At 41.8% G+C, this 16,408-nt stretch overlaps 1 protein-coding gene across 3 annotated transcripts in view; it reads right to left on the bottom strand.

Annotated features, from left to right (window-relative positions):
- GOLM1 (golgi membrane protein 1) overlaps positions 1-15,691 on the bottom strand; it is a 36,606-nt gene extending 20,915 nt beyond the window's left edge. The window contains exons 1-3 of one of the 3 annotated variants that reach the window (XR_005603776.1): positions 15,574-15,690; positions 9,017-9,190; positions 6,229-6,408 (exon numbers count right to left, since the gene is read on the bottom strand). Coding sequence is in view for 2 of the 3 variants with exons in the window: in XM_039566568.1 (XP_039422502.1) it covers positions 6,229-6,408; positions 9,017-9,145 (309 nt within the window). In the remaining variant the exon portion in view is untranslated. Of the gene's footprint in view, positions 1-6,228; positions 6,409-9,016; positions 9,191-15,573 lie in introns of all 3 variants that reach the window. The other 2 variants (XM_039566568.1, XM_039566567.1) reach the window with 2 other exon arrangements.
- Positions 15,692-16,408: the final 717 nt, after the last annotated feature.

The raw sequence follows: 16,408 nt of genomic DNA, 5'->3' as shown, positions 1-16,408 counted from the left end.
ATTTTCATCTTGTGGCTGTAAATTAAGCAAACATACTTTTGGGGTTTTATGCAGGTCAAGAATGAAAACTGCTGGGAAGCACTCAGCAGACACATGCCAATAGTCAGTTATAGAAAGAAACTCCCATTTTAAACTTCAATCAGCCCATGAAACAATAGCTATAATCCCCAGGAGCAAAATATCCAGCTTTTGGAAAATCACTCTATCACCATATCAAAATCTGATGTTCTGTGACAGAGTAACTCAGTAACATAGAACCAGCTTGTTGTATTTGTAAATATGTTTGCACAGAAGTCCTTATGACTATCAAAGAGGAAAAATATCAGTCTTTTGATTGAAGACAATGCTGTGGACAGCAGGTCTTCAGAAACCAAAACTCAAAAGTCACACTTCCCCCAGCAGTGAGGGAAAATTACTTGCTCCAGCTGTACAGCAAATTTTTTAATCACAGCTGCCAAAGATTCACCACAGAACATGTCCGCATAAGTCTTATTCTACTTAAGAAAGACAAAGCTAAAGTTACTGTTTCAAAATAAAAAAACATAACACAGAAATATGCATGAGGAAGCTTTGAGAAAAATTATTTGAAATCTTTGTTTTGAGCACATACTTTGAACTATGTAAATGCACTTGATCTGAATAACGCCCAACAGTATTCTCCATACACACATTCCTTGGAGGAATTACCACAATAACTCCTTCAGCATTTGCTACTCTCAAGAACCAAGCTAGCCCAAGCACACTGAACTGACATATATGCTTTCTAACACTGACTGTATGTGGTGTATAAAAAAGCATAATGAGACATTGCAACAGAAAAAAGAAAGCAAAGAATTTGATGAGTGTAAACACTAAAACTTAAGAAAAAAGAGGCTTTGCATTCACAAATACAGCTCAAAGGAGACAAAGATAAGCCACAGAATCAGTAACTCAGCTGGTAAGAACAAATCCAACCGTGAATAAAGCAAGATGGGAAGCTAAGATTTATACATGCAGAAACAGCCATTTATAATTAATCAGGGAAAAGCAGGGCTCTCATTTCATTATTAACTCAAACTGATTTAAGTCCTTACAGCAAAGAAAAAGCGTGGTTCTGTCTTGCACACTCCCACGGCTCCCCACCACTACGCTGGCATTAGCATGAAAATAATGCTGGCAACACACTGATATTTTAGTTGCTGCTCAGTAGTGCTTACCCTAAGACAAGGACTTTCCCATTTCCCATGCTCTGCCAGCCAGCAGTTGCACACAAAACCAGGAGAAAGCTCAGTCAGGTGTCCCAAACTGGCAAAAGGGACATTCCATACCATAGAACGTCGGGACATAAAATAGGGGAGTTTGCCAGGAGGCACCGGTCACTGCTGGGGGACAAGTTGGGCATCATTCAGCAGGTGCTGAGCAATTGGATTGTGCACGTCTTGTTTCTCTTCGGTTTTATTCCTCTCTCTCTCAGTTATCAAACTGTTCTTATCTCAACCCACAGAGTTTTCTTCAAAAATGTAGGGGGACATGTGCGGAGTGAGTAAGTGACTGCATGGTATTTAGTTGCCAGCTGGGGTTAAAACATGACAACTAGCCACAAAAAGGCTTTTTGGTTCCAGGCTAAGAGACTAACAGCTAAAGTGCATATTAGTATGTGGGGGGAAAGTTCATAAATAAGATACCTAAGGAAATATTTCTCTTTAAGGTTACTTGTTGTGCTGCACACTCATGTATACTTCAGTGGAGGCACATCAATTGAAGTAAGCCTGACAACAAATTTCAAGCTCAAAATGGAGAAGACACTGTTCATTTAAATCTGTTTCTCAATAAACTGAATTCCATTCAGAAATTCCACTTTTCCTCAATAAATGTAAAAAAACCCCACCCAACCAACAAAAGAACCCCAAACAAAAACCAACCAACCAAATGAACAACTCACGCACCCAACAAAACCCAAACCCAAAAAACCACCTCTATTTCTGAAGAGTGGTTCTGTCAAAGATCTGAGACTCAACCTTGTTTCAAAGCCTGTGCTAAAAGCAATCTCTGTTTTGTCATGGAAGACACAAAGACATGCACACCATGACATGGTGCAGTTCTGCCTTTAAAACCACCAAAACTGCAAAGTTACTTTCTTAAAATCTCAACACAAGAGGGTGGAATTTGACACACATGAATCCAAAATTACTTTTACAGGTACAGGGCAACAGCAAGTAGATTGAAGAAAAAAGCCTTGTGAAACTGCAGGACTTTCACTGTACTGTTATGTTTAAATAAACCCCAAATAATAGACAATGGAAGCAGAACAAAATCCTATGATATGAGAATATTAATATAAAACTTCCATAGGTATAGCTAATGCAAATTCTGGCTTTCTGTCCATTCATTTAGCTGTGAAGAGGTAACGCTTAAACTACATATACTCTAAATTCCTTCTTTCTAGTTCAGCTGGTCTCATCCTTTTTTTTTCTTCCCACCATGTGAAGATATGTTTTGGACAGAAGTGATCTTTTAGACTTTTGCTGTACCAGTTATGAGTATGCATACTGATTTCTCTTGCTAATTTAGTAATATCGTGCTATGGCAAATATGGGACATGAGGCAGTGCTTCCTTACCTCAAAGCTTTTCCAAAACTAGAAGATGCAATATTGTTTGGGTTGAAAAAAAAAGAATCAAAAGATAAAACACATATAGCCTTCAATGAAAAGGAAAAGGCACCTTTCTTCTCTCTCCCTGCAGACTACTGTAATTCCTTCTGAGTGGAGTTGACTCTGTGCATACCAATAGGTATTTTGTGTCAGAAGATTGTGCTGGGAATTGAAATTTTCCCAGAGGGAGGGGACCAGAGAGCAGCTGTGGCCAGTGTTAAAAGATACTCAGCAACAGGACACTGACATGCTTCACATAGAACGTACAAACCTTGGCCCTTCTCCTCAGTAAAACCAGATTTAGGTTGGAGATATATGTAAATCCAAAGAAAATTACGAACTGCAAAATCACGCTCTTGCAGTTAAGTGATATTAAACATATTGTTGTACTTATGCTCTTCAAAGAGACTTCTGTGGCTCTGTACATCCCAGAAGCCATGAGCCCTGAATAACAACCACAGAGAATATTATTCTTTACAAAATTGTTTACAGATTAGGAACAGCCCTTTTGCATTCCTGAATTGTGGTTATCAAGTGTTCAAGTAAGGTTACTTGATCTCTTCATTCTATTTCTGCATGGATTTCCAGAAGCCATTTCCTAAATCTGCACTAATCCTTAAAAATTCAAGCAGGTTTTTTAAAGGCAGACTGGTGACAGTAGTGTTTTATACATACTCAGACCTAAGAAAATAATTACAATAGCAATTTTTCAGAATTATATTGGCTCGGTGAATGGTGAGCCCACCTGGTATAACAGGCTCAGACGACCTACTTTCTATGCCCTCATACTTCAAGTAGCACAGAGACACTTCTACTACAAAAGAACACAGATTTAACTCAAAGAGATTACCACACTGCTAGTAACAATGACTAACTCGGCACATACCTTACTGGTGTTTTAGTTTGGTAGGAAAGTAAATCAGCACTATAATTATTCTGTGTTTTATCAGCAGAGTAATAAAACACAGTGAGCAGAGATGAACTGCAATTACAATTGATCTCAAATGTTACTCAGGAGTTGCTTTTGGTTAGAAGACCAGATTGTGTAAGTATGCCTTGGATGTAAGTTTCTTCTATAGCCAGAAGAACCATAATTTCTTCCTGAAAAAGTGGGAGATTTGAGATGGACCAATCAGTCTTACACCTCTGCTGAAAGCATTTTAATTTTTAAGAACAGTAAGAAGAACTAAGCAAAATCTCATTTATGACTCAAGAATCTCTAGTTAGTTATAGAGGTTGTAAAATACTTGTAAAATGAGTTGAGAGTCTTGGGATTTGGATCTGCATTCATTCTTCCTGTCTAGGTAAATACTTGCTGCTAATCCTCACAGAGCAAATAAAGTTCAGTTCAAGGAACAAGCATCCCAGAATCAGAAAGGGTGAATTCATTACTCTCCTCCCAGGAATCACATATTCCACTGGAATCCATGGAGCCAACCAACAAGGTTATGTGTGTGTATACAAGACATGAACATACAAAACACACTTATACATGGGTATAGATACACACAAACAAAAAAGCACTCAGAAAGAGTCTTATATTCCACATCCCTCTGTGGAATAGCCTCTGATCCTATACAGCTTCTTCAGATAAAGGTCATTAGTGAGGAGAATTAAGTTTTTCCTCTCTTTCCTGCCACCGTATCAGAGGCATTCCTGAATTACAGTGGATGAATCCATGCCAACTTGGCTGATGTCTTCTTTTGACAAATGCACAGCTTTCCAGCAATACCACTGTCTTACCACATGGCTGCATATCTCTACAAGCCATTGCAATTCCAGGTGTGAATGCGTTGTCTCCCTCGCCTTTAACACTGACTCTTTCAGAAGAAAACAGCAAGATACTTCAGAATAAAGACTTTCTTTTCCAGAAGCCACTCTGAGTCTTCCCCAGACACCACATTCCACCCCATGTCCAACAGCAGCTCTAGTTCTGTAAAATACTTTTCACCATTTCTCCTGGCATGGATGCCAGATTTAATGAACAGTTCCCACATGTCCTCTAGACTCAAAAACACCCCAAGGAAAGTGTATTGTGTGGTGCCACCTACCATTCATCTGATGCCAGAAATTTGAAACAAAAAGGTGGCACACCATGCTTGGCAGAAGTAACGTTTCATTCTCTAAACTTCCTTAAAACTCTCTCAGCATCTGTCCATCTTGCTAGCCTGTGCTATAAACTCTGTGGCCAGCCCTTACAGTTTCAGTGCCCTTTAGTAACTCTGGCTATATCTACTTACAGAAAGGAAGCATAATATTGCATTACATTTGCCCTTTTCTTACCTTTGATTTTTATTTTTTTCCACTCACGCATGTGTTTTCACTCCCTGTAGGACTGAAGTAGAATGCAAGAAAATGCCACAGCATTCAGTAGCAACACCAAATAATAGGAGGCAGAAGTAACAACAAGATTGATTACTCACTTGAATCCTGTCTGAATATTGAGGTATCATTTTAAAAAATACATAAATTAAAAAAATAAATAGACAAAACTATACCTCATATTTTTAAAGTATATGCAAAGACTGAACACAAAGAAGAGAGAAATTATCAAAGAAACGTTTGTCTCAAATGAGGTAAAAAAGAATTGGTTTATTACTTCCTTGAAGACTTGGGGTAAAGAATATTTCAAAATAAATTAATTGTATACACCATTGATGAGCACATTCTACCTTCCACTTTTACTCAATTTTTGTTCCTCTATGTCCTTCAAATATTAAACTGGTGGTATTTTGCTCACACATCACATTTTGAGCAGCAAACCATTCCCTCACAGTGAACCTGCTACCTGAAAAGCACGTATTGCCATCATGAGATGTGTCTGTTCAGCCTGCTGAACGTAATAGTCCTGGAAAACTGATCTATAAATTTCAGCCAAGAGACTCTACAGGAGAAGCAATTGCTAACTCAATGCTTCTGCTAATAGGGAGAAAAGTGATATTACTGACTAACAACTGCAATCAAAGCTGTATCAGGAACACAAGGAAAATATACAGCAAAACAGTTTGTAAGACACTACACAGCAGGAATCATACACACTACTATTTAAGTAGCTTTTTTCACATTCTTCACAAAGGAATTCCATTCCCCTGGCAAAGCTGAATTGTCAGGAGCAGTGCCATGAAAGTTTTACCTTCTCATGTCTTCCCAATACTACTGAGTTTTAGAGGCAGAAAGCCAAGGTGCCACAAAGTTTGTAATGCATTTAGAAATAAACATCAATCACTTACGCTTACAAATATTTGGGAATATATCTCTTGGAGCGTCTTCCTCTTTTTCTTCATTTTTAAAACATTAGTATACAGGAAAGAAAGCCAAGGGCCAATCCAAGTATGGTAACAATGATTTATAGAGGGGGTAAGAGTTTTATTCAGAACTGCAGAACTTGCGGCTTCTAGTATTTCTAAGCTCTACAGCAAATGTTAAAACATGCATTCAAGGTCCATTTTCTCAATACCATACAATCATAAAACATTTTGCCACACTAACACTGACTGTACGCCCATCAGCTGCAACATGTGAGCAACACTTTCTGTTGCAGAGTGTGTCTTGGTAGACCACAGTCTCACAGACCACCGTGGCTAGAAAAAGCCCTACCTTCTCTTCCTGATGCACTCTGTTGGCATTCTCCATCTGAAAGCTGTGCAAGGACTGAATTTTGTCGATCTGCTGTCGTTGCTTCTCTAGCTCTCCTTGGAATTCATTCTTTTTTTGCTCCACAGCACCCCTCTCCGCTGCTGCCCTGCGGACTTTGCCTTCCAGATCCATGACTCGACCCTGAGGAAGAGCAGATTAGCCAAAGCAAACAGAAATGCTTCCCCCTTGCCAGAATCTTGTCCAATGTATTCAAGGAATAGCAAATTTCACAGCTCTAATAATGCCGGTATCATGAAAGTCCTGGGTCAGCCAGGGATACTTGTCATACACACAGAGACACAAACCTCCCAAGTTTTACATAAATTAACAGGAGTGCATGTTTTGTAGGCACTGTCAAAATTTCACCTGAAGATAAGAAAAATGAAAAGCTCAGTACTTGAGCTTAAAAAAAACCCCAAATCAAAACATAAACATAAAAAAGATAAGAGTCTACAATCTTTCTGAAGTACAAGGTCAAACAATTTTTTAAATGTAACCCATACAATTCTGACAGCTCTACACTTCTGTGTTGGTCCTACACTAACTCAGTGTGAAAACTCAGCTCTCAAATCAATCTGATTTCCTGTAAGAGCTAGAAAAAAGCAGAGGGAGGACAATATTGCCCAACTTTTATATTAACAACTCACCGATGGCTATTACACAAAGACATGTATAAGAAAAATTCATTCATAAACAGAAAATCATCATTCTTCTTGATTGCTTGAAGAGCAGCTACAGTCAGAAGAAAATTCAACACCATCACATCCAGTACATACAAATACAGAGACATAAGCTAAGGAATCAAGCCTGATGTTTTCACATTCTTTTCCCTTCCCCTCCACTTCTTTTTTGTAAGTACTAAGTTAGTTTTGCAGGACATTGTTTCTAAACATTTTGGGTTAAAATTTTTCTTCAGCAGTGATTACGAATACAAAAACATGGAAAGGGGTTGGAATATCAACAGAATCTACCCATATGAAAAAAGACCTGGTGATTCTAGGTGGATTAAAAATTAGATATAATAAAAAATGTGCATGCTCCAAGACTCCACGAACATGGACCAAACCTTCTTACACCACAGTTTGTAGCATATTATGTATTATGTAGCATATTATGACCCACCTACTCTGCTTCTCCACCACAGAAAGCAAGAAATGGGAGAGGAGGCAGAGAAAAAAAAAAAGAAAAGAAGACTTGCAGTTTAGCTGGAATAGCAAGGAAAAGCACTCATTTCATTTCAGTTGTAATAGCTGCAAAGTCTTGCCAACAAACAAATGGCTCTACAGAGTGCTTTAGAAGCCCCATCCATGTCTTCAGCTATGCTTTTATTCCATTCAGAGTGCATGACTAAGCACAAGTGAAGTAATTTTCAGGCTAACTTTGGCAGAAATGTACAAGATGGTACAGTACATCAGTAATAACAGAGGACCTTGTGTCTCTAGGTTATTGAGACCAAGATAAACTAGGATGGTGGCATATTTCTCACTATCAGCTGCTTCATGGAAGTGCAGCAAAACTTAGCAATATCGATACAGTTACTACCCACTGGTAGCCACCATCCTGAGGTCACTGACTAAAGGGAAAGCAAGGGATGACCAGAGTCTCAGAAGTCATATGGGAAAACCAAGACGTACCCCTAACCGCATGGCCAGACACAAGTGTCCTGCTTGAACAGTGCCCACTCTGAGGTGAAACAGGAGTTCAACTCCTTCAGCTACCAACTCAGTACTAAAATTTGGCTCAGTTACAAAGAGGATACAAATTCACTGGATAAACTGGGAAGGAGCTCTCATGAGCCACATTTAATCAACATGTTGTTAAGTTTTAGGTTAGCTTGTTAAAAACAATAACAAAAAAACAAACCAAAACAAAGCAAAACAACAACAAAAAAAGAATTTAAAAAAACCCCCAAAAAACAGACAAACAACAAAAAAAAACAACAAAAAAACCCCAAACCTGTCCTGCAGATTGTCACAAACCGGAAACTTGACTCACGTACCCTACTTCAGAACAAATGCTCCAGAAAGGATTAAAACCCAAGCTCAGTAGCCATAAAAAATTTAGTTATCATCAGACAAGGTAATTATTCCATATGACTTGCATGTCCTTCTTCAGAAGGGTCACTAAGAAACACAAATTTAGATTTTTAGACACTGAACAACCTAGATTTCCTTGTACTGGGTGGGAAAGTATGCGAACAATCTTATGGGTCACATACGAAGACAAATCTAGGGATATGAGTGTGCCAGTTTTGACTGGGGTAGAGATAATTTTCTTCGCAGTAGCTGGTGTGGGGCTCTGTTTTAGATTTGTGATGAACACAGGGTTCATGATATAAAGATGTTTTTGTTACTATTGAGTAGGGCTTCCAAAAGCCAAGGCCTTTTCTGCTTTGTCTACATCCATGATGGTGAAGAAACTGGGGGTGCTTGGGAGGAGGGGACAAAAAACAGGGGACGGCATTTGTCACATGTTTAATGTGAAACAGCCCCAAGACAGCTGAATGCTTTGTGTGAGCAGAAGTAACAAGTATCACTCATGCAGGCACGTTCAAGTTTTGGGTTCCTTTCATGTACTCCCATTGTCCCAGTCTCCAACTACTGGTAAGCAACAACTGTAAAATTTATGGAAGTTCCTACAATAAGCTGAAGTTCCTGACTTGCCACATGAAGGAGAATCATCCTTCTTGTGAACTACGCTTATTACCTGCACAAGTACAAAGGGACATGCAGAGCAAAAGGAATGTTACCTGCAGATCCATGCTGCGAGAACTTGCAATCCAGTAATTGAAACCCAAAACAATTATGCACGCCACAAGTGCAGCCATGAGGAGTGGTGGAGACTTCATCCCGCGACAGCTGTTTCCTAGTCCTACCATTGCAAGAAAAAAACAAATCCGAAGAACCACAGCAAGTATGGAAACCTGCAAATTAAAAACGGCACATTATACTGCATCCCCAATTACAGTTACTTTATACACACAATAAAACTTTCTTTGCAATAATGCAACAGCTCTCAGCTGACAGGCCTACACCCAGCAAGGAAGGTAAATGTATTAGTGTTGACCTGTCCAGGTATTTCCATCTGAAAGACAAAAAAAGGTCATCGCACACTATTAGCTTGTACATAAAGCTTCACGCGGTCTTGAGGGCGATGTCTTGAATACTGATAACAATACAATGAAAATCTGCAGTAAACAGAACCAGCTATCCTTCTATCATATATTCTACCCAAAAAGCTAAGCTGACAACACTGGGCTAGAGGATAGATTCCGTTTACCTAATTTACTCAGAAAATTAACTTAGTCTTGCTGTTTGAGGAGGAATTTGCACTTTGCTTCCTAAAATTGCGCCGTTTCAACTCATTCCAGCTGATACTACTATTCTAACTTCTTGTTCCCAAGCTTGTAAATAAATAAGGAAACCAGATTGAATCAAATTATTTAAAGGATAATCTAAACATGGAAATTAATATGAATATGAGCAGACACTCCATTGATTTCGATGCTAAATTGAATTAAGTGTTCTCCGTTTTGATCCTCAGCTGCTTTCTCTGCTCCTGCAGAAAATAAATAATGAATTAGCAGTACCAGGGATACTACTGGTTGTTGTTGAGACTTGGATAATTTCTGTGAAACAGCCCATTTTAAAAGATTGGCAGGCCAAAGGGCAGTTGCAATTCTCTTTGAAATAGGCTACATTCATTTCATGACACGGTAAAATCTGGCCTTAATAAGCCTAATGGCATCTAGCTTTATGAATCCTCAAACTCCACTCGGAATTTCAGCTGTAGTTTGTAGAAGATTGCTCCCTTGTAAAATGAGATTAACTTCTTTTCTGTCTGCACTCCTGTAGACAAAAGACAGCAAAAATAAGCACAGAAGACCAGGCAGACAGCAAATACATATGCAACACAAGGCCCTAGTTCAATCTAAAATGGATACACTTACTAGAAATATATTGTACAACCTCTCAAGGTACATGCTCTTCAGCAAAGCAAACTCTTCCCTACAGCTGCAATGCACAGGTGGCAAGGTTTTAAAAGTTAATAAATGGTAGCAGCTCTCAAAGGGTTTTCATGTGAACATACACTGTAAACACAGGGGAAGAATGTGGTGGCACCACTTTGCAGGTACCAGAAATGTGGATTTTACTGTACATCCAGCACTTAAGTCCTTTAACAGCTCACCTACACCTAAGAGTGCGCATGCATCCTCTGCAAAATTCCCTCTTTGCAGCCAAGATAAAAATCCATCTTCTCCTCTTTTCTCAGCAGTCAGTGCACAATACTGCCAGACTCATGAAGGTTTCAAATCTGTGTGTTCATTTGAAAAGCTTGCTAATTTGTATTTGAGGGTGGAATACCCAGAATATGTAAGAGTAAAATGCAACTTTCTGAAAATGTTGCCTCTTCACACACAAACACACCACAAAACAATCCAAAGAAAGAATGCAAAAAAGTCTAACACCTGAGACTTGAGTTTCTTGCCTAAAGGAAACCTCATCTAAGGAGCAAAGGGACACATGCAGCACAGCTCCAGTGAACATCCACAGGGCCACATACAGATGAAGTAAGGTCAACACTAAGAAGCAAAGGCATGGGGAGGAACCGTGCTTTTTTTTCTTGTAAAACAAAAAATTAAGATACAGTAGATTAAAACACACAGAGAGTTATGCACAAATTTCCAGTAGAAAGCTAAGAACTGCAGAAACACACACATCTTGCACAGACTATTTTCCTGTTGTGTCATCAGGAAAGTGAGAAGTACAGAGCCACCATGTCTTACATGTGGTCCCTGAAAAGAACCACAGACCTCCAGAGCAGCAAAAATGAGAGCACAAAGGGCATGATTAGCACTGCCACCTAAGGTAAGAACAAGAGAATTGAGGTAATTTTGCATACCAGAATGAAATACTGTATTTTAAAAAACATCTGTCAGAACCTGTCATGAAGTCATCCCTATCCTGCTCTTTGCTACAAGAGCATTATTAGTAGGTGCACTTGACACTTGAAAAAACTACAAACATAGCACTGCAAGATGCAATGATTCATTCCAAGTGTGACTTGAATAAAATAACTGATATTTTCCTCATAGCTGTCAGAATTACAGAAAATGGTTCACATTATCAGCAGTAACAGCTTGCACTGGAATTTATCTACTGGATAAATATATGGGACTAGTTGTTCAGGTCAAAAATTTAAGGAGGTAAAGCAACTATCTTGTTCAAAGAAAGAATAATTAGTTCACCATGCAGCTTAAAGCACGGGCATAAAACCATGTTTAAAAAATGCCAATACACCTAGATAGTACACAAATCTGGCAGCATCAGCACCTTTTCTGCTGTTTTCAGCTGTTAAAAACAAACAGGCAAGAAAGTGCTGATTTCCCTAAAGCATGTTTGACTTCAATACATTGCTCTTTCTAGAAAAGGCAGTGTTGTTTGCCCTTAAATAATTTATATTAATTAGGAATTTATACTGAACAGAGGAAAAGCAAAAGAAAGAGGAAAAATATGAAAGACACAGAAGGATCTTCCACTCGCATACTGAAGACCCAAAATTTTACCTCAGTTGCAATACTGATATTCTCTCTTGCAATAGTTTAAAAATAAAAACTGTTTAACATTCTGCCATGGATATACACACTCATATTTCAGAGGAGAGATAAGCAAATCAGCTCAATAAGCACATTTACATGAAAATGCATTTGCACATGCTGTTTTTCAGGAAACATCTGCTCTGGCACAGTTATCTGAGCTGAATATAAAATAAGTTTCTGATTTTATGGGTAAGAAAATAGTTTTACTGAACACGAAAGACTCCATCTTTCACCAATGTCCACGACAGATGTAAAAATAAGCATATGCGTAAAATTCCTGACTTCTGAACAGCAGATTTCATCCTTCTGCTTTGCCAAACTAGTGGTACCACACTGAAAATGAGATGTTTTAGACTCAGAGATGCTCAAGCAAATTAACATACAGCATACTTTTACTTCCCACAGTGAGCAAGTCTTTCTTTTACTGTACTCAGCTGAAGTAGGATAGCTGGTATATAGGATAGCAATCTTCCACTACAGATAAATAACAACCTTGCCAACCAACCCTCAAGACCAACACACTAAGGGTAAACACAAAACAAAATGGTGCATTTCAGACTCCCAGAAGCAAGGCCAAGTCTCTCTGCTCACAGGGTCCAGATCTGTATACTTCTATAAGACCTGCTGAGCAGGAACAATCAAAAAAGATGAAAAAGTCAATAGACACACAGCAGACAGAGTAGCAAAAAGGCTCCCTTATCTCCCACCAGCACACCTGCCTACCAACCACCTCCTCTGCCACCCAGCCAATGCACTGGTACAAAGCCAGAATAAGGCAGAGCAGCATCTAAAGACCAAGCACAGCTGAAGCAGCCACTGAAAAGTGAAGGCACAGCTCCTTGGACACCTGAGTAAGGACAAAGTCTTACTAAAACCCCTATGGAAATGTAGAGCCACAACCAGAGACAAGACCAAAAAAAAACCAAAAAACAAAAAACAAAAAATCCCCCCACACATAAAAAACAAACCAAACAGAAAGCAAACAACCAAAAAAAAGAAACCCACCCCAACAAGGACCAACTACCACACAGCAGAGAGGTCACAAGATCCCATCCGAACCAGACTGGACCAGAATGGGGAACCTCCTCCCATCTCCCTCAGACAGACAGTGGTACTATCCCCACCTGTTGCAGATTCTTTTCCAACTTCCCTCTGAGCTTCTGGGAGAAATTGCTCGTTTTTTCAGATATTGTCACAAAATTCCTATGTCCAACTGCTTGAATTAAAGCCTGCTGGATTAACCAAGCAAGTTAACTCAAAATTTCTTCCACTGACAAGTTAGTTAGTTATACCCAGACACAAGTAAATCAGAATAAAAGGTACTAGAACTTTGGTTTTATTAAAAAAAAAAATTGGAAAAACAAGTAATTCTTTAAAAAGTGAATTAGAGAGCAAACATTTGTGTGCCCAGTCTTCCAAAAAAAAAGTGACCATTTGTGGGTGGGTGGAAATGGAGTGCAGAAAAAAATGAGTCAAAACCTTTCAATTTTCATTTTGTTCATGGTTAATACACAGTAGTGATTATCCTTGAAAGATAAATCCAGTTGGTTCTTACAGCAGGATCTTACTTACAAGCACCACTATTCACAGCCCCATGGTGAGAACCAGCTACAGCCAGCAGCAGCCTTTATGCTTTCAAGGCTGTACAAACCGTACATAGGGGTCAGGAACTGTACACTGTCAAAAAACACAGCACAGATTTCTTATCATCCTCTGCAGCAACACTGTCCGGGGGTGGTTTTTCTTTTCAAACTTGCAAGTCAAGAGGTCAAACAAACATTTTTCCACTAGAGATTTAAAGTTTGTGCACTGAACTCAAGCCTGCTGACCACAAACTTCCTATATGCCTTACACAGGGACCTACAAAATGCAGGAAAAAAAGGAAAAAAAAAAAACACCCTGAAACATTCAGCAACAGCCACTACTCAAACTTCTATACTTTGAATGAATGTCACTGAGTCACTATTTACCCAAATTATCAAGTTACAATTTCACAGGAAGGGAAGGGCATTTTCACCACAACCCATTCAACAACTTCACGCTCATCCTGCTCAGAAATAACCATTTGATAGTCAATTCAGGTCTCAGGTCCTCCTTTTCTAATGCATTTTAAACTAGAAGTAACAGATCAGAAGACTATGAAAACCCTAAAAATGCACTATCTGTCCAAGCACAGGGTGACTGTTACCACTAATTATGTTTCAGCTCAAGAACTCTCTTCTTTCAAACGACTACTTTACAAGACGCTAATAACCAATCACCCTCAATGCCCTTTATCTGATTAAAGAGAATTCCCAAACAGGTACGTGGCAAAACAGATGCTAGAGGTTTAAGGTAGGTATCTATTCCAATGAGAGAAGTCAGCTAACCAAAAATAACTTGATAAAATGTCCTAGAATACCTGGAAAAATACATGTTCCTGGATGTGCTGCCTAGGTGTACTTCTAGAAAATACTACTACCACCTGTAGTACTGTGTATGAAAATAAAATTAAACATGCAAACTTATACACTTGAACTATCTCAAGAGTTAGCCATACTGTTCATTTGTTTTTATGAATATATTTTGTTGCCAGTATTTTTTCCAAACAGCATGAACTAGCTTGTTAAGATCACAATTAATAGGACATCCATTTATATTAAACGAAGATTAGGAAACAGAGTACACTGAATTTAGATATGTGATGAGAAACCTACTACAGTGCTACCATTTCCCCACTACTGCAAAGCTGCACACATGGTTTGACTGTAAAACATGCAGACCTCCCACCAGGAGAGAAAAAAAATTCAACATTACAAGTAGTTCTTTAAGAGCAAAATGCTGTTAAAATGTAAGATGAAAGGCCATTCAAAAAAGTTCAATTCAGGAGCACGATTTTCTAAAAATCTGATCAACTCCTTCTATCTTCAAGCTGACAAGGGGAACCAATGAAGTAAAGCAAGGCAAACATCCTGGGCCCAGGCGATAAACAGTGTTCTTTCTGTACCCAACAGCCGAATAAAAATTTCTGAAGAAGTGGGGGTAGCACTTCTGCAAGCAGAAGGAAGGCCTCTGGAGGCATGAACTTTTGAAAAGTCTTCAGTGCCCGGAGCAGGGGTAAGGCCTCCGCAGCCCTGCTCACGGAGAGGGAAAGCAAGGAGCAGACTGACGCGGGGCTAGCTCGGAAGGAGGAGGAGGACGATGGTGAACAGTCAGTCCCAGGTCACCGCCCGGACTGGAAGAGACCTCGGAAGGCCACCTCGTCCGACCCTTCCCGCGAAGGGTAGGCAGGAGGACGTATCTCACACCTGCATTGATTTCCAACATTATTATTTCTACCTCCGCTAGGAATATTCAAAGATGTTTCCGGCTCAAGACTTTTAAGAGGGAAGGCTGGCTGAAGAAACAAGGAAATGCGAGGTTAATTAAGTACTATCAGTGTCCGGCAAACACGCCAGCTAAGCCCCAGCAAGCCGGTCCGGTACCTCTGCAAGCACTGCCGGCAGCGAGCGGGAAGTTCCCGCGGGACGGAGCCCGCCCGGGGCCGCCCCTCGCCGGCCTCACCGCCCTCACGGCCGGCTGCCGCCCGCCGCGCACGCCCCGTGCCGGGGCCGCCGCTCGTCCCCTACCGCCGCCAGCCAAGCCGACCCCGGCGGGACAGAGCCGGCAGAGCCGCGGCCCGGCGACCCTCCCACCCTGCCACCCACCCGGCCCCCCGGCGGCCTCACCTCGCCGTGCCGCCCGCTGCGCCCCCACCGAGCAGAAGAGCGAGCGCGGTACCGCGCCTCCCGCTGCCCTCGTCGCCCGAGGCGAAGGAGGGCGGGCAGAGAGGGACGCGGGGAAGCTCCCGCCCCGCCCCGCCCCGCCCCGCCTCGCCTCGCCCCGCCCCTCCCCGTCCCGGCGGCGCCTTAGCCCGAGGGGTGCCCTGGATGAGCAGGACCGGGCCTTCGCGCCCGTCCGCGGGGAAACCGCGGGACAGCAGCTGTGGCGGCACCTCCCGCCCCGCACCGCCCCGCACCGCCCCGCCCTGCCCCGCCCTGCACCGCCCCGCTTCGCCCCGCACCGCACCGCCCTGCACCGCCCCGCCCCGCCCTGCACCGCACCGCCCTGCCCCGCCCCGCCCCACCCTGCACCGCCCCGCCCCGCCCTGCACCGCCCCGCCCTGCACCGCCTCGCCCCGCACCGCCCCGCCTCGCCCCGCACCGCCCCGCACCGCCCCGCCCTGCCCCGCCCTGCCCCGCCCTGCACCGCCCCGCCCCGCCCTGCACCGCCCCGCCCTGCCCCGCACCGCACCGCCCTGCACCGCCCCGCCCCGCCCTGCACCGCCCCGCCCTGCACCGCCCCGCCCCGCACCGCCCCGCACCGCCCCGCCCTGTCCCCAAGCCTCTCGGGCAGAGTCTTTCCTTCACCAGCGCTTCTGCTGAGTTCCAGATTTCCATTCTTGACCACAGGCCCCTCAGTTTCTGGAAGGAGGTGATGTCGGTGAAGCTGAGTGTCCAAATCAGAGACAGAGCGACAGAAATCTCAGAAAGGCTGTTTTAATACTTACTTTTGACTGCCGAG

The sequence above is a fragment of the Corvus cornix genome, chromosome Z (assembly GCF_000738735.6).
Source record: "Corvus cornix cornix isolate S_Up_H32 chromosome Z, ASM73873v5, whole genome shotgun sequence".
Lineage (NCBI taxonomy): Eukaryota > Metazoa > Chordata > Aves > Passeriformes > Corvidae > Corvus > Corvus cornix.
This window is presented reverse-complemented; position numbering and strand designations above follow the sequence as displayed.